The 20739-nt window shown below is 44.0% G+C and overlaps 1 protein-coding gene across 1 annotated transcript in view; it reads left to right on the forward strand.

The window, feature by feature from the left end:
• Positions 1-20739, forward strand: part of Not1 (CCR4-NOT transcription complex subunit 1) — a 145462-nt gene that overhangs the window by 67309 nt on the left and 57414 nt on the right. The window contains 7 exon segments of the mRNA XM_077646286.1: positions 8759-8902; positions 8964-9143; positions 9318-9434; positions 9526-9636; positions 9724-10071; positions 14543-14698; positions 19669-19809. Of these exon segments, the coding sequence (XP_077502412.1) occupies positions 8759-8902; positions 8964-9143; positions 9318-9434; positions 9526-9636; positions 9724-10071; positions 14543-14698; positions 19669-19809 (1197 nt within the window).

Below are 20739 nucleotides of genomic sequence, written 5' to 3' on the forward strand. Positions count from 1 at the left end.
GAGGCGTAACGTCATGCAAAATGCTTGCATTTAGCGTACGTAAGCGTGTATAGGGAGATGGTATGTAGACAGCGTCGACTTATACTCTTTTTCTAACCATATTTGTGTACTCCGCGAGCAGAGGACGCGCAGACAGCTAGGCGCGAAGGAACACGTCTAACGCGCTCTCCTGACTGGCTGAGGAGGTCTCTGCCTTTGGTAGTGCTGCAAGTTAGTTATGGGATAGAGTATAATGTATAGGCAAGCCATTGTGCCTTAGCACATACTCATCTTATAATGCACACCATTTGCACCCGTTTTTGCATTCAAGCTCAGAATTATCAGTTTGTGCTGCTAGTTGTTTGCCATCCGTCCACCTAGCACTGGCGATGTTATAAAGCTCAAATGTGTATGGAAGTAGGAGGGCTGGAATTGCTGTAGCACTGGCCAGAAACCTCCATGAAAAGTGGTACGGCAACAGCTGTCAGCCGTATAGTTACCTTGTGCATAAACCAGCCCAACATGCTGCCTAAGCTAATCAGGTTGTACGGATTCACATAGTGTTTACCTGTTTATCGCTTGCTGTTAACAATTGTGCACCTCATTATTGTAGAAACTGTATAAGGCATGGCTTACACCCCAAGCACACTCATATTGATGATTAACAAGTATCTTTGTTGTGGATATCGTGGCTTATTACTGGCAGGCTGAGGAGCCCTTAAAAACGATTGAATGCCTCCTCTGGATCATGATGCGATCACTTCAAGCATAAAATACCCGAAAATTGGACTGAGAACCCTGCACAGCAGACTGCTTTTGTATGCAGTGTTCATTTCAGGATTCAAGATGAACTCCCTGCAGGAAACATGGTTTTGTTTTGTGCTTTGAGGACCGCCAATGAATTCATTGAGTGATGCTAATACCTTATCTGAAGCAGCTTGGCTCTGATGCAATTCGTGCTAGTTGCAGTTCTTGAAAACTGGTCAGGGAGTTGGCAAGAAAGTTTAAGGAGAGCCTTGCGAAGACGACGCCAACACTGCATATAGGTCACGTTCAGAGCTAGCCTGCCCAAGATAAAGCAAATTTTAGTGCAGACAGCAAAATAGGGGCTAGTAAGGCTAGCCCCTTTCTTGCTGTCTGCACTAACATTTGCGTTATCTTGGGCAGGCTAGCTCTGAACCTGACCTATATGTAGTGCTGGCGTTGTTTTCGCAAGGCTCTTGCATTGGCAGATGAAGAGACCACTTTTGTCGCAAGGGCAGAAATGGGACTTTTGAGTAATCACTGCAGCACACAACAACATATTTCACAAGCGTTGCTAGGTTTGTCCACTGTGACTTGTTTTTCTATTTCATTTATTATTTTTTTAATGTGTTTGACTTTGCCGAGATCATTTCCCATGGCTTGCAGTACTTGTATTTGCAACGTGTATGCCCAGATTCTGAATTTTCAGTAGTCCATGCAGTATGGAATTGATGGGCTGCTGCTATAATGAAGTGTGGTTTACTAACTGTTCAGCTAGGTTGATACCCTTTGCGGTGAGCTGCTATTGCTTGGGTGTAGTGTGCATTTATGAAGTGGCTTGTAAAGGGATATGGGAGCTAGACAAAGTAGCAAAAATTTTTGTGCTGACTGTGCATTCTCACAACACTCACAGCATATCTCAATATTTGCATGGTCATTGCAGGGGCTCAAGGTGGAGGTTGGCTGCATCTCTATCCCCCTTTCTGGCACTGATGTGAAGCTAGTCTGTTTAGTTTTGCATGCCACTGGGTCATTGTAGTGACTCTTCAACCATAAGGCTTGCTGCATCTACAACCAAGTCAGCACCCTTGTGGCTTTTGTGCCTGTCACCTTTAAGACATGCCTAATATGCAACTCAGGGGCTATTTTGGTTACTGCTTCAAAGCTGCATGACTCAGTTTATTTGCTGGAAAATAGAAGTAAGAGAGGTAAGAGTAGTGCAGAAGAATTTTCATTGCAGGGTCCGGCAGAACCAATTCTGATAGGGCAGTCTTTTGTTTTTGGCCATAAGATGTGCACACTACTCATTGTCTGTCACTGAGAGTTTTGTTGCTACTGTTAGCAATTGTGAGAAAGCCACTCATTATTGATCCCATGCAAGGCCCATTTTTTTCTGGTGGCAACTGTGCATCCCTGCATTTTTCAGGATTAGCCAATAAGACTTTATGCAAGTCCTGTTTAAAGTACCTTTTCTCAGACTTCCTGAAATTAGTACTGCTATAGAGAGAAGAATGTGGAAAATCTGTACCTTCACTTTTTCCGTGCATGCACTAGCAGCACTATAGCAGGATACAACTAAAAAAAAAAAAACTGCAGTTGGTAACAGTGGGCTATGGTTCGCAGCATCTTGTAATGCTCTGCTGAGCAGTCACAGCAGTGAACAGTAGGAGATTTTTAATGTTGATTACATCAAGCAAGCCAGAGGCATCACAAAATTTTTTAGTGCAGAATTTCGTCTAATGATTAGCTTTTTTTTTCTTGTGAATAACAAATTTAATGTTTAAGTAATAGCTGAATGAAGCAATATGAATAGTAGAACTTTTCAGTGACTGTTATGATTGGCTTCGGTCTGAAATGCAATGTGTCACTAAAAAATGTCAAGCTTGCAACTGTGAAGGTTAAAACTTTGATTGTATATACTACGTCCTGTCAGAGCATCCTTCAGTCAGTAGTCAGTTACTTAAGAACTACTCAGTTTAGGCAGGGTTTTTTCTTGATTCTTACTTAATTGATGTTTTCAGTTAATTCACTTTTTGAAAATGAGTGGCCAGGAAATGGGCATTGCGTGGAAAAGAGTGGCTAAACGTGGTGGACAAGCAAAGTATGATCAGATTTTGCATTAAAGACCTCTTCACAAAATAATACTGGAAGGGCATAGCTGTGGCAGGCTGGGGCCAGATATTGTTTGACAGCATTTTTAGACAAGACTTCTGCACAAGTACCATCCAGTCTTATTCATAGTCTGGCTGATGGAATTATGGCTGCTTTTCAGTGTTGCCAATGTACTTTTTAAACAATTTGGCCATAGGTGTTTTGGCACTCGCGCAGTTTTGGGATGGAACGACCCTGTAGTAAGATTGTGGCGATGACAAATGAGCTTTGACCAGAAGGCTAAAATCTGCTCAGTGTGTGCACTAGTGACATAAACTGTGAGTTTAATTCCAGCATAGTGTGGTGCTTATAGCTTTTGTTAATTTGGAGAAAACAAGCAAGTTTATGTCCCTGGCCAATTTTTGTTGATGAGCGCATAAAATAGTGGTTAATGCATGTTCTTTTTCTGTTCTGTACCCTCTAGGTGTCATTTGCATGGCTAAATGTTTATTTGCATTCTTCTAGCTGTGTTTTACCTATTACTTTTAGTGTTACAAAATAGTGTGATAAAGGTGAGTACATCAAAGAGAGCGTGCAAGGACACTAGTCTCAACCCAATAGGGGATATGCAAAATTCTGCAAGTGCGCTTTGTCACATAAGCAATGTTGCCCAAGACAAGATGGCTGACAATGTGTCTGCAGCTGCGAAGCTATGCAGAAGTGCGAAGCTATGCAGACACCAGGAATGTTTGTCTTGTGTAATCTTTGAATAGGACACGCACACCTGACACACAATTTCTTAGTGAAACTAAACCATTTTTTTTCTCGTGCTCAAAACTTAAAACTCGAGGAAAAATTTTATTGTTCTCTGCAACACCCACATCCCTCCCTTTTCACCCAATACTACTCTTAGGTGAAAATGCACTTAATCATCTGTCTCGCCCTTTTAAGTTCTTAAACAAAGCGAATGTCTTAAACTATAGATTTCACCCATTACAGTTGTTTTAATACAATGTTTTATTTTTTAACCTTGTGTTTGATGCATGACAGCCATAGCTGCTTACGTTCTGTAAAACCTAATACAGCAGACACGTTTTCTTCTCTGCTAGTTAGTGATGGCAGTGTTCAGCCTAGTGAGCTGATTGGGTCAGTCTCAACCTTGGATGTAAAATTTCTGAGAAGCAACAAGCCACTTCTTAAGACACCTAGTTACTTTAAGCAGTTCTTGTGATTTGTGGTGTGTGAGTAATAAGATTTCAACGCACAAAGCCATCTAGGTGGCAGGGGGAAAAAAATGGCCACACTAGTGTTCTCGCACATACAGTAAAAACCTCGTTAATATGAAATTATTGGGATTGTGAAAAATATTCGATTTAACCGACTACAGCAAAAAAATTGACCCAGGCAAAAAATTTCGTTGCGGGAACACGCTACCTTTAATGGACGAACTTTGCGATTGCTGTATACTGCCGCGTAAAGGTCGACCGTTCAGCTCGTAGCCCTTGCTGGCCGAAAAGAAAGTTGGCCCCTCTCGGCACATAACCTCCCCACTTGCGGTTTGTAAGTCCTTGCAGTGCTTACTGTATTCATCTTTTTCACACTGTTTTTGAGAAGGTATACTTCTGCTCTCTGGCTATGTGCTTTTCTTTTGCTATTGCTTGTGCTTTTGGTTCTTTGATATTCTCTGCTCTGCTTGAAAAATCCCTGGGCATGACAGCTCACATTTGAGCACTTCGTTTGGCTCTCTCCTTTTTGCCCAGTAAAATCCTTGCCTGTGGGTTTTGCCTGCTACACTCCTTTTCATTTTTTCTGACACATGATAGCAGCACCTTGTAAGTATACTGACACAAAACTCTTCAGCTATAAATGTGTTATTGCTTTCACGCATATTATTAGAGGTGCATTCTTGGGGCTATAACTCTGTTGTGAGACCAATGATTTATGTCAAATGTGGCAAATTTTGGCGTTCATGTCATTAGGTACAAGGTGCTACAGTGAAACCTCGTTATAGCGAACAAGTAAGAAGTCGTAAAATAGTTACTATGCCCGAAATTAGTGATTAAAAATTTTGTCAGAAATGCGCGCAATAGAGGTGAAATTTAGTAATTGAAAGGACAACAATTCTGGTGATCCTTACTAGAGAAAGGGAGAGATGTTCTCCCAGGTTTTGGCGGCATTTCGAAGGGTCTCGCGGCTATTCCGAAGGCCGCAAAAAATCGAGTGCCAGTTAAGTTGGCTTTCTCGCACAGCACTGCAAGCACAGGTTAAGCGCTGGCTATGGCGCCTTTCCCCCATTACAGCTGTGTCGCGCAGAAAGCAGTACGTCGGAGTGAAAGCTATCGCAGTTTTCACTACCTCCGTGACAGTTGACGTGAGCACAGGATTGTTAAAGCAAGCTTGCAACCACCTGCGCTGCTGCTTCCATGTCGCTATCGACGGATGCCAGAGGCGTGAACGCGTACTGACTGCCGGACTGCAACACTACATGCCGCTGTTGGCAAGTGCGAGATAAAGAGTGCACACATTAGCAGTCACTTGTGCAGTGCGACGAAGCCCTTCGCCTGCCATCCAAACGGGCCCAGGTTGGCACTGGGGAGTTCGATATATCCATTTCATGGCCAGCCGCGTTTGATATGTAAAGTAGAAATTGCATGCGTTTGTCAAAAATATCTACGAAGGGTTCGATATAGACAATAATTCATAATATCCATGTTCGTTATATCGAGGTTTGACTGTTCCTGTTGCAAAAGTCGCCAGGCCAAAATGCCCATTTACAGATTGCGCTCATGCCTATACATCAGTGAAATAGAACCATTAATGCTTTTCTTTTCACTTATTGGAGATAGTAGAATTCTTGTTGGGTCATTGCAGATGGCTGTTGGGCATTGAAAGGTGCCAGAACCATGCAAAGTATAGTGCGTTAGAGAACATAAACCAACAGAGGGCGCGCACTTTCACTGGCTAGGTTTCCACATATTCGAATTTCATCATGAAGGCATTTTGAGGTAGAGCGACAAGCACGCTGCGCCTACTACATGACATAAAAATCTTTTGACTTAACTAGTATTTAAAAATACAGTTGAGCCCACTTATAACGGACCTGACTATGACCTGGATAGCGTTTGTTATTGTATCCTGAGTCTAGTGAGTGGACTTGCTCTAGTACAGGCAAAATGTACAAAAATCGCACAAATTGGCATTTATTTATTTAAAAGTGCGTTGTACATGTCTGTTTCTTCAAACCAGACCCTACCAAACTGCTTTGTAACCTCTCCAGTGCGTTCATTGCTTCAGGCAGAGATCCTTGCTGCAGACGAGCCGCTTTAGGGACGCGAAAAATGCAATAGCCATTGAGGCATTCACAGCAGCTTATGGCAAGTCAGCACGCTCATCTGCGATTCTAGACAAAGTTGTAAAGGTGCGGCGACGCAGCTACCGCAGTGTATGTGTGTGGAACGTACGTCCGCTGTCTGTGCGCTGCCTGTACGGGGGTAGCAGTGCAGAAGGGGGAGATCCACGTGGGGAGGCATCACACGCCTACCCATGTGGATCTTCTCCGCTGTCATTGGTTGCTCACCGGCCGTGTGCAGTAGATTCACATTTAGCACAGTGCCTGCCTCTTGCTTACAACGCTTCTGCTTCCACATTAGGCGCTTTGTCCAGCTGGTACACAAGCATGCAACGATTGACCTTGTAGCCTGTCAGAGTGTGCTTGGCTGACGGTGAACTGTAGTTTCAATGCCACCTTTTGTTTTTTGGGGGTTTACACTTTCTTTGGGGTGAGATCACAGGAGCTGGGAGATGGTCTTCGGCCTCCGCGCTGGCAGAAAGCACACATTTTTTTTACTGCAGGGGCAAGTACATGGTGCCTCTTCATTAATTATATCTGAATGGTGGGCCACACTTGTGTTATCTGAGACGCAGTGCCATAGCCTTATTGTGACCGTAGATTCACCGTTTTTCGTAATAAGCTAGTATTGGTTACAATTGCAGCCGTTATGAGTGGGCTCAACCGTATGCGAGTTGGAATTAATGGGGTTTACTGTAAATGCTATCACCAATAGAAAGAAAGTAGTCGAGGAAGGATGACTGTCCAGAAATGTATACACAGCTGGAAAACCTAAGTGACTCTTAACAACCAAACAATATTCTTCTAGAGGAAGTGAGTAAATGGATGCAAGTGTCTTTCAGTTACTAATGAAGAATAGTCAATTATGCTAGCTATAACTTGAGCCGAAATTCTTTTCATGTCACGTAGTCGTTTTTCTGACAGTTTAAGTGCTCATGTGTTGAGTTTATTACAAATTGTGCAGTGGAAGGCATGTGGCTTTTCACTTGCTACACACTATCCACTTGAAGCAGTCATGTCTATTCTGACCACCGTTAGCCATAACTACTGGATGGCAGTGCTCACTGCGTTGCCGTGGCTGACTGCACTCACTGGTGCCCTGGCCTGGCAACTTTCAGTGGGCACCTGCTATTTCAGGAGCAGGATGATATCAGTCGTTGATTCCTTGCTAAAGCTATTGGGCTTTAGCAAGTCTGTTTTCTACACAATTTTTTTTTAATGAGTTTAACTGCACAGATGACTGAAATTTTGTTTGGTTTGGTTTTATGGGGTTTCATGTCCCAAAGCAACTCAGGCTATGAGGGACGCCGTAGTGAAGGGCTCCGTAAATTTCGACCAACTTGGGTTCTTTAACGTGCACTTACATCGCACAGTACACGGGCCTCTAGAATTTCGCCTCCATCGAAATTCGACCGCTGCAGCCGGGATCGAACCCGCGTCTTTCGGGTCAGCAGCCGAGCGCCGTAACTACTGAGCCTGAAATTTTGTGTCAGTACTTCAGCATAAGGATGCATAAAAATAAGAAACAAGGGCTAGATGAATCGTGATTAAGCGAACCTTTTTTGTCCTTCCCTACATGGAAACTGAAGCATGCTGTCCTGCCCAGGGGTTGGTTGTTACTCATGCACTAATGCACTTTACTGCACTGCTCAGCACTGTCCAGCACAGATTGGCGTAAGTGCAAGTGCCGAGTTCCTGCCGGCTGCATGTCCTGAAGCACCGCCACTTCCACAATTATGTGACATTCAGGGGATTGTTAACCAGTACTGCACAAGGGAGCCCCTTCCGTTTGATAGACGGGATATGGTTAGTTGCTTGTGAAGGGCATATTTTGTCTTAAATGGCCCCTGACCACTGTGCCGTCAATAATTTGTTACACTGCGGCGGTTGTCAGTCATTTTCGCTGGTATTCTCCTTGCTTTGTTGTGGCCCAAGTGCAGTGCCAACTGGGCAGCGGAGATTTTCTAAGTGGAGTTAGTGCATCCATAGTTGGAACAAGGCAGATGATAACATGGCAGAAGGCACAGATAATGTAGAAACAGACATGGGCGTGGAAAAGAAACAATGCTTTTGTGTGTGCTCGCACATACATGTGCATTTGTGTACGTGATTGTGCATATGCGTGCTTGTGCGTGATTGTGCATGAGCATGCTTGCGTGTGTGTAATGAGAAGACATGAGCACAACACTAGGGCTTCATGGAAAGTGCATCATTCTGTGCTAGTACATGTGCCAGCCACCCATCAGTCTGTGTGATGGACCAAGAAGTCAAATACTTCAGGTCTTTTCAGCGACAGGTGCACTCGCATATTACTGGAGTGGATGGGGAGATGGGCTTTTGTTGAAAGTTTAACGTGAATTGGCTTTGATTTTCATTTTCACCACTTTTCAGGGTGCATATGGCATTTTTTAGAGGTGTTCATAACCACTTGATCTATGTACTGCACTTCTTTATTTAAAATGCTATAACATGGTCAGGGGCCCTTTAAGTGTATTGTTTAGCCTAAAGTAACGCCGGGAGTGTGAAAAAAAAAAAGTGCCACAAAGTGTGCATTCACCTGATATGATTTTCTCTTCTGAACTGCGTTTTGCACAGCCATCTATCGCAAATGCCACAAACATAGACACTTTGCTGGGAGCCACAGAAAAGGATGACAAGCTGGTGATACCACCAGAAGCTGTTCAAGACAAGGTGGCCTTTATCATCAACAACCTTTCCCAGATGAACCTTCCCCAGAAGGTAAGTGGAGGGTGTGCATTTAACAGTGGGAGTTTAAATGTACGTCTCTTTATATTCGCAGACTGAGGAGTTCAAGGAGGTGGTGAAAGAAGAGTTTTGGCCATGGTTTGCCCAGTACATGGTGATGAAGCGGGCTTCCATTGAGCCTAACTTCCACACTCTGTATGCCAACTTTCTGGACACCCTCAAGATAGGGGAGCTCTCTAAACTTGTGCTGCGGGAGACTTTTCGCAACATAAAAGTAAGCGTTCTTTATTGGGTTGTCCTCCCGCTGTGGTCTTCCTAATAGTGCGACATCCAATTTTCAAAGGATTGCTGATTATGTTTGCTAATTTAATTGCTCAGTGTTCATGAAGCTTTTCTATGTAAAGTTTGATGGCTGGTACCTAATCTAATACTGTTTTGTTATTTACAGGTCCTTTTGACAAGTGATAAGGCTCTTGCCAACTTTTCTGACCGATCTTTGTTGAAAAGCCTTGGTCATTGGCTAGGGATGTTGACCATGGCAAAGAACAAGCCTGTACTACAAGTGGTAAGTGTTGCACTAATATCCGATGCACCCTTTTTTTTTTCTTTAATTCAGCATTGAAACTTCATGGATCCATTTATATTCTTCTCTTCAGGACATGGATGTGAAGTCCCTGCTCGTTGAGGCGTACCACAAAGGGCAGCAGGAACTGCTTTATGTAGTACCTTTTATTGCCAAAGTCCTGGAATCATGTGCAAAGAGCAGGGTATGTTAGAGCTCTTTCTTCTTTTTTTTTCTCTCCTTCCCCTGGGTTGCTGCTAGACTAAGCTCTCATATGTAATGTTTTCACCAGGTTTTCAAGCCTCCAAATCCTTGGACCATGGGAATTCTAGATGTGCTGTCAGAGTTGCACCGAGAACCAGAGTTGAAATTGAACTTAAAGTTTGAGATTGAGGTTTTATGCAAGACCCTGAACCTGGACATCAATGATCTGAAGCCTGGTCTGATCCTGAAAGATCAGGAGCGTCGCAAACGGCTTGACCCACAACTGTCACCTAGGCATAAAGTGGAAAGCCCCCCACTGCCCCCTTCCGTGGTGGCTCCCACTGTGGCACCTTCTGCTGTCCCACCACCCTTGGCGTCCCAGGGCCCTGCAGGGGTTGTGACAGCGGTAGCGGGCCCTGGAGTGCCTGTGGCACAGGTAAGGCTGCCTGTTACTGCGTGTGTCTCATCATTTTAGTGCGTTAGCATGAAAGCTTCCACTCAGCCACTTTGCTGTTATATCTGTATGGTCCCTAGCTGGCCCACCTAGGTCACATGACCCATGGCATCATCACAGGCCCACTGGACTGTGAGAAAACTGGCCACTGTGGCTGGTGGCAGTTAAATTAAAGGGGCTCTGAAAGGGGCTATCAATAAAGGTGCAGTATTCCTGGGATGTTAAAGGACACCGCTTTACGATTATCCTCCAGTGAGATTTTTTTTAGTGCCTTTTGTAAAAGCTGGGTTATTTGTAGACAAAATTTGAATTTCAGCGTCTTCGCACCTTTTGCTCTCCTCTCACTTTTTGCAAGGGTCAGTTCTCCTTTGTAGGTTACAAACGCATGTGGGAATTCCCAAGGGTGCGAAGCTTTCTGACCTGCCGGAGCGACTCATGCTGACTGGCCGCAACCATCGTAGCTGCGTGACGCCTGAAAGATTCTAACCAATAGCCATCTCTGAACAGAATTATGCAGGAGCGAGCGACGGAGGAGGGCACTAGAATGAAAAGTCGCTGGAAAGGACTCTCTAAAAGCGTGTTCATACTTGTCCAAAAATCCGACGCGCGAAGCAGAGTTGGCCGCTTTTGATGCAGACGTAGGCGGAAAGCTGCACGGCGAGACCGATCGGGCCGGGACCGATTTCACCCGCCGCCGCGGCGACAAACATAGTGGCGCCCTTCGACGCAGGACCCCTCGCCTCGGAATGAATTAGTCGTCGTGGCCTTTTTCAGCGCGTTCACTGGCCATAAATGGGACACCAGTCCATCGCTTTATCTCACCTCACCCATAAGTAAACGTATAAGTGATAAATTTGCTTTATTTTTTATTTAGAGTGACAATTGTGCTGCTACTAGGCTTAAGAGGAGCGCCGGTTTTGTTGACAGTACTAGTTCCAGTCCTGAAAAGCAGATGGCGCGACTAAGCATACGGTTATTGTACATAGACAGCATTGATTTATGCTCTTTTATAACCATATCTGTGTATTCCGCGAGCGGTGATGTGGTGGCCGGGAAGTGTGTGGAAAAGCGAGAAACGGCAGCGGCGCGGCAGTTCCGCCTCGCCCAAGCGTCAGCAGGATAGAACAGGTCCTAGTTTTCCCTGCGAGAGAATCCGCTTCGCTCGCCAGATTTTTGGACGAGTGGAAACGCGCCCTTACTTTCGCGCATGATTGTGGGTTCCCTGTGTGTGTAGAAGTGCATAATTTGGCTCAGGTGTAGACGATGAGAGAGTATAGTGGCTGAGCGTATTTTCTTAGGTGTTTCAGAGCCCCTATAATTATCGGTTGTGAGGGGCTGGTCAGGAAGAGCAACCTGGGTCTCGCAAGCCTCACCGGCAGCAGCATCTGCCATCACAGGGCAGTGGTGCATTGCTTAACTGCTGCACCACTATGCCAGGAGTGGTATGAGGACTCCCAGCTATCCGCGAATATACAGTAGAGAATGTCCAATTCCGCATATATGGCCATTAACGCATTATTGCTGTCGTGTGCCTACCAGTGAAACCTAAACACTGAAACCAGTATGAAAACTGATGTGCTAGCGCACCTAATCTATATTTTGCCTAACCACACTAAATTGTCCATGATTTTTTGGCATAATTTTTTCTCATTTATGGCATACTGAATGCACCTGCTCATGCAGGTGTACATGCACTGTCCGTAAAGGAATAAAGGCACCTAATTTTCATAATGCATTCATAACGCATAATGATGCATAGGACGCTGCTGTACATAACTGCATGGCATTTACTGGTGACTGCTCAGTAATTTATAATTGAATTTCTTCTCTCACCTTTGTCAGTATTAGTTTCAATAGCCGAGCGATGGCTGTCATGGCGAAGGTGAGCATAGGTCATGTCATGTGAGGAATGAAAAAAAAAAACAGCAATATAATCACTGCTTTGTCGTTATGATTCACTGAAACGTTAAAGCCTACTGTGTCAGGAGTCAGAATCTCAACAAGAAGCGGCAGCGATTATGTTGCAACAAGGCAAAATGTGTATAATGCAACAAATGTTAAGAACAAAAAAAAATTTCCAAGCCAAAGCCAGCCAAACGAAAGCGAAGTGCAAAGGAAGCAAATGTAAAGTGTAATATCATTAGCGAGCCTAAAAAGCATCAAATGGAAAAGCTTCACAGTAAATGTGCATTATGCTTATGCTGTTCATCATATCAGACTATTTTTTTGACCATGCTGATATGCAGATAGCACCAAAAATAGAGCCTTCTTAAAAAGTAAATGTCGAATAATCTGCGAGGCTCACTAAAAGCATTCATGGCATCGGCATGACATTCACATGCACTGGCTTGCAGGGCTCTGCTTGGTGTTAGGGCTCCTGTCTCATCTTAACAACGACATGCAACTGGAAGGTTTAGTATGAGTACTCCTTTGTGTTTCACATTTCCGATGGCTCCTGTGCACCAAAACATTGATGCTTCCATCAACCCTCTGATCAAGGTTCGCTGTTTACGATGTGCTTAATGCTATGTGAACTTATAGAAGTGTCTTGCAGTGCTTACAAATTGCAGTGCTAACGTTCAGTCCTATGTTGCTAGCTAGGACTGCATGAGCAGTGCAGGGCCCAGAGGAAGAAAAGCACGCATTATAACAAGATTATAGTCAAGGTAGTGGTGCATACCTGCCAACTGTCCTGAATTTCTCAGGCGACTCCTGAATTTTGACTGAACCTCCAGATTGTGCAAACTCATTCTTCTCCCAAAAATCTCTACTTTGTACGGAATGTTTTCTCCAAATAAAATCACTGCACGCAATATGTCAATGAGTTGTAGTCGCTAGCATGCGCTCGTTTCCTAGCTTAGGCCAGAGTGACTGCAGCTAACACAGCTGCTGGCAGGTTCCTTGGACTTCAAAAATTTGGACTTATTCGTATATTTATGACGAGGTGCCACCTTTCCCAAGGGGCAAAGTGCTGTTTGCGACTAGTTTAGAAAAGATCGAAATTTTTGAAAGTGAAAGGCATGGGCAGGGGGCATGGTGCCCATGACCCCAACTCCGGGGGCATGGTGGCCGTCGTCTGCGTTCTCAAATTAATGAAAGGGACGGTGTAGCATGTGGCCCATGGAACCACCACCTGTGTTTCCACAGATGAGCATAGACGAAACTGGTGAGAAAACACGCATACGCTCAGCAAGTAAGTTGGGAGCCTATTTTCAAGACCTGTTCATTTTTGGAATGACAAAATATCCTTCTGTCGGGCAAGTTAGAGGGCGGCAGCGCGCTAGGACAGCACGCATTGTTGTGTGCATCTTATGGGATGGTAATGAAGAACCCTATGGTATAGAAAAAGGAATGGTCCGCTGTGAGGTGATGCTGCGAGCTGCAAATATTGCAAATGAATTATCTTTATATGCCTACTGCTGTCTCTACCTTGCTCAAGACGAGGCACGGGGGGTGGAGGCGGAAAGCAGAGGCCACTGGGACATAACCTCGACACTCCAAAATATATGTTGAACAAGCGCCACCACTTAAAAAGATTTCTTCGGAAAAGGTACTGCTGAAAATTAATGAAGTCAGATATTGTGTTGAAGAAAGTTAACAAATACGACCTTTGGACACCTCTCATTGCATGCAGCCCTCCCACCATCTCCCTTGTTTTCTCCCAAATTTTGTCATTGGCAAGTATGGTGGGGATTGAGAGGAGAGCGGACTGACTTGAACAGTAACATTTGTTATTTTTACTGCAGTGTAATTCAGTATTTACTTCAACATAACATGAGTTCCTGTACTCTTAATAAGAGTGAAAAGTCACCCCTAGTGTTACAATTGAACATAATTGAACCTTATTCGTAACTCCAGATCATTCCTCGCCACACTTAGCAACCTGCACGAGAAACTGCTGATACAAGCTGAGCGTACTAACGCACGCTAGTTTTCAGTTTATGCAGTGTGAAACAGTAACTCTGTTCTTGATTTGCTGGGATGCTGTTGCATGAAAGGCAAGAAAACAAAAAACCTCACTATGGGAGAGGTTTGCTATATTCTGTGTGTGTTCTAGTTGGAAAGCCTGCACAGTGTCATTTTGTCGCTTCCTGAGGGAACAATGTCGGTTTGTTGCCATTGACAGCTGAACTTGTCATAGAACTTGTCGTGTTATTTACAGTCATTTTTATGTTGCTATGTAATTGATATTCATACTTGAGTGATATTCAGTACCTCACTCAGCATAGCTGGACATCAACAGTGCACTCAGAACAGGGCTCATGTAATTGAGGCTAATTAGGCAGACGTAAATGGTGCATCAATAAAATTATATGTTTATCTGTGTCTTGATTTTTTATTGATGTTGCGCCTCTTTCTATTTTTTTTTCTTCTAACAAAACAGAATTTCTTGTGATACCTCATCATGTCTGCTCTACTCTAAGTATGTGCGCATACGTTGCAATTCGTGCAGGTGGGACTGGCACCACAGCAGCCTGAGGAGGTTCCTTCTGCAATGAGTGTGACTGGTACATCAATGGCTGCTTTTCCCCAACCACAGTTTTCTTACCATGATATCAATGTACTTTCTATGACCAACTTGGCCCAGCACATACAGATCAACAGCCAGGTGAGGGTACTTGGCTTGCTATTAATAATAATAGCTGAGGACTTGCGAACATCGTTGCCAAGGTTTATCACTGTTCAATGAGGTTTTAATTAACCCTTTCTTTTTGCTTATTATATAATGCACAAAGAGCAGCAAATGTAGTAAATTTCTAGATTGTGATATATGTGACTGGTTCGATGTAATGTGGACTCCCATTAGGGAGTCTTTTTTAGACTGAAGTCTATTTTATACTAAGCAGTTCAGGTGCCAATTTTAATTTCCTTTAAAAACATGGCAAAAGTGTGCTGAACATAGACTCAGTGTAGTGCTTATTGTTTATGGTGTTATCTTGCAGTACAACAAGCGCATCACTGGAATTGTTAGTAATACTTCCATAATTTTTCCCAACGTTATGAGAGCAATGGTTAATAAATATAAGGTAGACTTGCTTGTAAGAGGTCATTAGGTCCGTTTTCATCTTAAACGTCTGTTCTTCCTAAATGCGTATATACTAGTGGTACTCATGACCTCCTTATTACTTTCCTTACTAATGCACTTGAATTCATTCAGAACCAAGCCACCAGATTCATTTTCTCAAAAGACTCATTAAATGTCCACATCACTGCACTAAAATCTAGGCTATACCTTTTAGCCTCTTTTCTTTTAGTGTTAACTAAAAAAAAATAATAGCCACACCATCTGACTGTGCATCACGCAGAGGCACACTCATGCCGTCATCCCATCATGTGCCTGCTGCACTGCATTTCAACGATCATTGTTCTTTTGTATTGCCAGTAACTATAATCACCTCCCTGCCCATGCTATCCCCATTAGCTACATCTAACTTTGTCTGCCATCTTAATCATTGATTTTTTTTACCTTTATTTTGTACTGCCATTTTTTGTTGTTGCTGTTTTTAGCTGCCCGCCGGGGTCCTCATGTAATGTGCCCAACCTGGGACCTTCAAGATGATATAAATACACACATATTCAGCCGGAAAGAAAACGAACATGCATCATCTGCAGTTTATCTTGTTTTTGTGTGGTTTTGTGGTGCAAAGTTTATGAAATGCAGTAGTTGATTTCTTTACAATTTTTTTCGCTGTTGCTCGAAAGTGATTATTTAAAATTGATTCAGAATGAAGTTTCACACTTCATACATCTCTACTTTCCACCTTCATTGTGGAATTCCGCCACTGTTTGTATACCATTACGTTCATCTGTTTCCACAAGATTTAAGCAGGCTATGATAGAGTAAAACCTCTATAATTTGAGCTCTGTTAATTTGAAATCGCAGATAACTTGAAAATTTTCCATGCCCTAGTAATTTCTAAAGTAAATTTGACCAGATAAATCGGAGCAAAGGCCCGGGCTTGCCTTATGAACCCTTTGATGGTCGAATTGTTTCGAAAAAGATTGCGGATAAACGAAGTGAGTACAGACGGGAAAAATGATGAAGAAATTATGGGCAGTATTTTTGTTACATGATCAGATGAAAGTGCAAAAAGGTGGAAGAGCCATTGCTGTAATTGTCAAAAGACAAGACATCGCGTGCAGCCATAACACCGCGTTACTAGGTATCTGAACAACTCAAAACTCAGTGAACCCGGAGAGCAAAAATATCTGTGAGAGCATCAGCAAGAACTAAACGAAGGAGAGGGCCAATAAAGATAGAATTGAACATTTGGAAACTCTGTATACCTTGAGAGCGCAGTATTACCCCCTAGCATTGGTCATAAACAAACTAAAGAGAGTGCTTATAAAGATAGAAATCAGTGTTTTAGGGCCTCAGCAAGAGAGTGCCAATAATGATAAAAATAAACACGCACGCTATAGTTGCGATCATGCGGAGAAACCAAAACCACAAAGGCATGTCCCAGTAAACGGTACTGCACGTTGAAGATCAAAATCAGTTCTCTTTTCAGTACCATAAGCAATTTTCTGACACTTCTTGTAGGTCCTAGAAGTTGGCAGCACCTCCCTATAAGCATGCATCTTCAGTAGAGTGCGAAATTTTAAACGGAATGTCGGGACGGGAATCTACCACCATACATGTGTGGCAACAACCATCAAAACCATCAGGATCCACGATGCTGCGCGGGATTGTCCAATCCTGATTTTGCCGCGAACTGGTGAAGCACCGGTCCCTCGGAGCCAGGAGACAGTGCCACAGAGCGATACCAATGCTTGATATGCAAATCGCTCTTTCCCCAGTACTCCCAGCCCCAAAACTGGTGTATGGCACTGCTGGCGGACCGCCGAAGCGTGCAACTGCAGAGAAGACTATATGCTTCACTAACATAGCCGTGGATACCAGTTTCAAAAGAATGTGTTCATAGTGCATTGTCAAGACACAGTCAAACTAGAGGCATCAGTGCATGTACTTGTCGCTCCTTTTCAGCCCAGATGTGGTGAAGGCAATGTCTAGTTGAGGCGCTGGCATTGAAGCACCTCCCATCGCTAGCAGCATCAGTACATGTCCTAGGAGCGACCATTCTTGCTGCGTGCCTATGATGGGTTGACTACATGTTTGCATTGTGCCATTTCAAGGGGATTAGGTTACGGGGACCTTTGATTACTTTAATTACCATCGTGTATAAGTCAACCTTTCCTGAGAGACCGATTTGGGGAGTTGAACCTATATGTGAATCCGACCTATTTGTTGGGTCCAAGGTTGTATTGGACGAGCGGCAGTTACTATGTACCCTGTGCCGGTGCCTGTTTCTGGCAGGACACATAGCTCTGTGTGTCAAAAAAAGTTGCAAATATGCATGCACATTGGCTCCGCTGAAGAAAATTAAAATTGTGCGCTGTTTACTGGGCTCATTTGTTCTGGTGGTCGCTTCCTCGGACGAGCGGTAGATAGCATGAGAGCACAAAAAATTACCTGTGGTTTAGCTTTGGTTAAACCTGGTGAGAAGTGAAAGAAACCTCCTACTGTGCGTTGCTGGTTAGACGTACCGCCTGAAGTACTTTCTGCAGTTTCTTCACCGTAGCACTCTTCCATCGTTTCTTGACGCGTGTAGCGCATTCTTCTTGTCTCTTCGGCACGGCGTTTCTTCCTAGCCTCATTGAAAAGTTGAAGCTTCGCTTTCCAGCGCACCATCACGGCAGGATGTTCTTCCTCCTCCATCGCAAAACCGGTTTCTACCCCCACCGGCCCGCCGTTGGTATTTATACGCAGCTCTCCATTGACATCACAGACGGTGGCTCCGCCCCTGTTGTCAAGCAGAGTATCTGTCTCCATATTGATGTGCTTGTTTACTCATATTCCTTTTATATGATATCACCGTCATACAGCATCGCAAGTTGTCCCAGCTCTTCAACCTTTGACCTTGACCTTCGAGAAATTTGGGGGGTGGCCCACCATCTTGGTTTGGCATATATGCGCCACCATGGTCTACGTGACTTTGCTCCACGGTTTGACCTCTAAAGATTTTCAAGGTCATAAATGGAACTACACTACCATTGAAAACCTGCCGTAGTGAAGCTTTCGCTTCAAAATAATCTCCTAGGTGTGCATCTTGCTGGAATCTGAAACTGCAGGTTTGTTAGCAGTTTGGTTTACTGCTAGTCAGTTGGGCCGCCCGCGGCTGTGGAACGCAGGCTGGAGCGCTGCTTTTAGTTTTGAAGCAAAAAGCTTCACTAGGCCCGTCAACACCGGGCTTCGCGTGAGCCACACTACAGATTTGCCACAGCTGCGCATGCGCGAAACCGAGTGACGTCACGCGGAGCGCAGGTGGTTGCTGCTGCCACAGCCGTCGTAGCCACCGTGCGCTGACTCCGTCGTCTGACCGTGAAACAGAGTGATGTCACGCGGAGCGCAGGTGGCCGCTGCTGCCGCAGCCGTCGCCGTCGCCGCCGCCGCGCGCTGCCTCCGTCGTCTCACCTTTCGCCATGGAAGGAGGAGAAGAAGACCTAGAAGTGGTAGCATGGGAGTTGGCTCAAAAGCAGCGAAGGTATGAAAAGTGCAAGGCTAGACAAGCGGCTGAAACGCCAGAATCACGAGAGGCACGCCTTGCTAAACGGTGGCAAAAGGACGCTGAATTGCGCCGTTTGGCTGCGTCAATTCAGAGTGGCCAGGTGAGCGAAGACTGTACTTCGGGAGATGTAGAGCGGTTTCGAAGAAAGAATGAAAAGGCCAGAGCTAAACGAGCAACCGAAACACCCGAGCAACGAGAGGAGCGTCTCGCTAAACGACGACGACAAGACACTCAAAAGCGGCTCTTAGCCGCGTCTGCTACCAGTGTTAGCAGCCAACAGAGTGAAGACGACGACGCTAGGGAGAAGAGGTAAAGACTCGCCGCTACACAGACTACATGTTGAAACGCAATGAAAGTGCCAGCGCGACCAAGGTCTTTACGACAGACATTGTGGACAACCCGTTCGGCCACGTGTGTGACGTTTGTGAAAGACTGGCATTTGCGGGATCTTAGACGATTGTACAAGCTTTGTATACCTAAGACAACACGTTTTGGAAAAGCTAGAAAGGTATACCCAAATTGTAACCCTGTGTATAAAACCTTAAGCTAAACCACGAGCATCGCCACGCAGCTTTTCACTTCGAGATATCCAGGCTTAACAATTTAGCTAAGCCTCAGCCCAACTTTTTTGACCTTCATTGGCTTCAGACTGCTGTCTTTGTGATCGCATCTTAAGCGTTTATTTCTCTCAGTTGTACGCACCCTGCGATGCAGTCATGTGTGGGCAACTACAAAACAAAATGTAGCCGCAGGACGAAACGGTCTAGGGAGGGGGGGAGGGGGGGGTGGCAAGGAAAGTATGGAGACTTATACTTTGAGGGTTGACTTTTACGTAGCAATATGTGGTAATCACAAGTTTGTCTATTAAAGGTAACATGTTCCCAAACAAAGTTTTGCTGTGCTCTTTTCATTCGACTATTTTTTGCAGTGCCAGTGACTTTGAATTGATGAGCTTTTACTGTGTCTTTCATATAATGTGCAATATACCACATTTCTTTTTCCTTTTCAGCTTCCACTCTTTCAGGCACACCCTCACTTGAAGCAGTATGTGCGCACAGCTATAGATCGGGCAATTCAGGAATGGATTATGCCAGTAGTAGAGCGTTCTCTCAAGATTGCACTTACAACATGTGACCAGATTGTGCGAAAGGTGTGTTTTTACTTTTGTTTTGCAGGTTATTGTTTGTGAAAGTGTAGCAAACAATTTCATATTAATTTGCTACACGAAGTGCATTTTGTTAACTAGATCTGCAGTTATGTGTCAAATGAGAAGTTGAATGCCAACATTTTTTTGTGCTTTGTGTTTATACCATTTATACCCTTCATAATTTTTTTTAGGATTTTCAAAATTTTAAAAACAGGTCGACTTACAATCGTGTAAATACAGCATAGACTGGAAAATGCTGTACCCTTTTGGGAATTTTATAGCAGTGGCACAAAAGTATATACTTGAGTACAATATCTTTGACTTCATTTTGAAGCCTTAACAAAGGGACAACAAACATCGAGAACAAACAAAGGAATTGGACTTGCATCTTTCAAATGTACCAAAGAGAAATGCTATAATATTGTAGAGTATGCTATGAAATTAAGTCATGCCAAAACAAACATAACAGATTTCTCAACAAGTTCGGTAAATTTGTCAACTGTTCGCTGCACAGTAATCAGTGGGTGCAATTGCTCCTAACCTCAGACTACTTGCAGAAAGTATGAATACCATATAGTATTATGACAAAATAGTCAGTTGTGAGTGCATGCTTGTGTCGAGTTCTCCACGTCTGATTAATGTGAACAAAATTTTTAAAGGATATCTTGCACGAGTTGTTAATAGTAGTAAATACAAAAATAATGGACAATGTAATTTTGCTCAACTGAACAGCATGTCAAGGCCTGTGGAGTTGAGTAATTCAATTGCATTAAATCATCTCCTGAAAACATGCTAAGCATAGAAGTATTAAAGAGTGTGCTGCCCTTTCCACATTACCCTCCTTGGCCACCTCTGTGTGCTCCTGGAAATCTGCACCGCAAGCTAGATGAGCATAGCTATCCCATGTTCTGTGCAGCTCGACTAACCACCAGA

The sequence above is a fragment of the Amblyomma americanum genome, chromosome 1 (assembly GCF_052857255.1).
Source record: "Amblyomma americanum isolate KBUSLIRL-KWMA chromosome 1, ASM5285725v1, whole genome shotgun sequence".
Taxonomy (NCBI): Eukaryota; Metazoa; Arthropoda; class Arachnida; order Ixodida; family Ixodidae; genus Amblyomma; species Amblyomma americanum.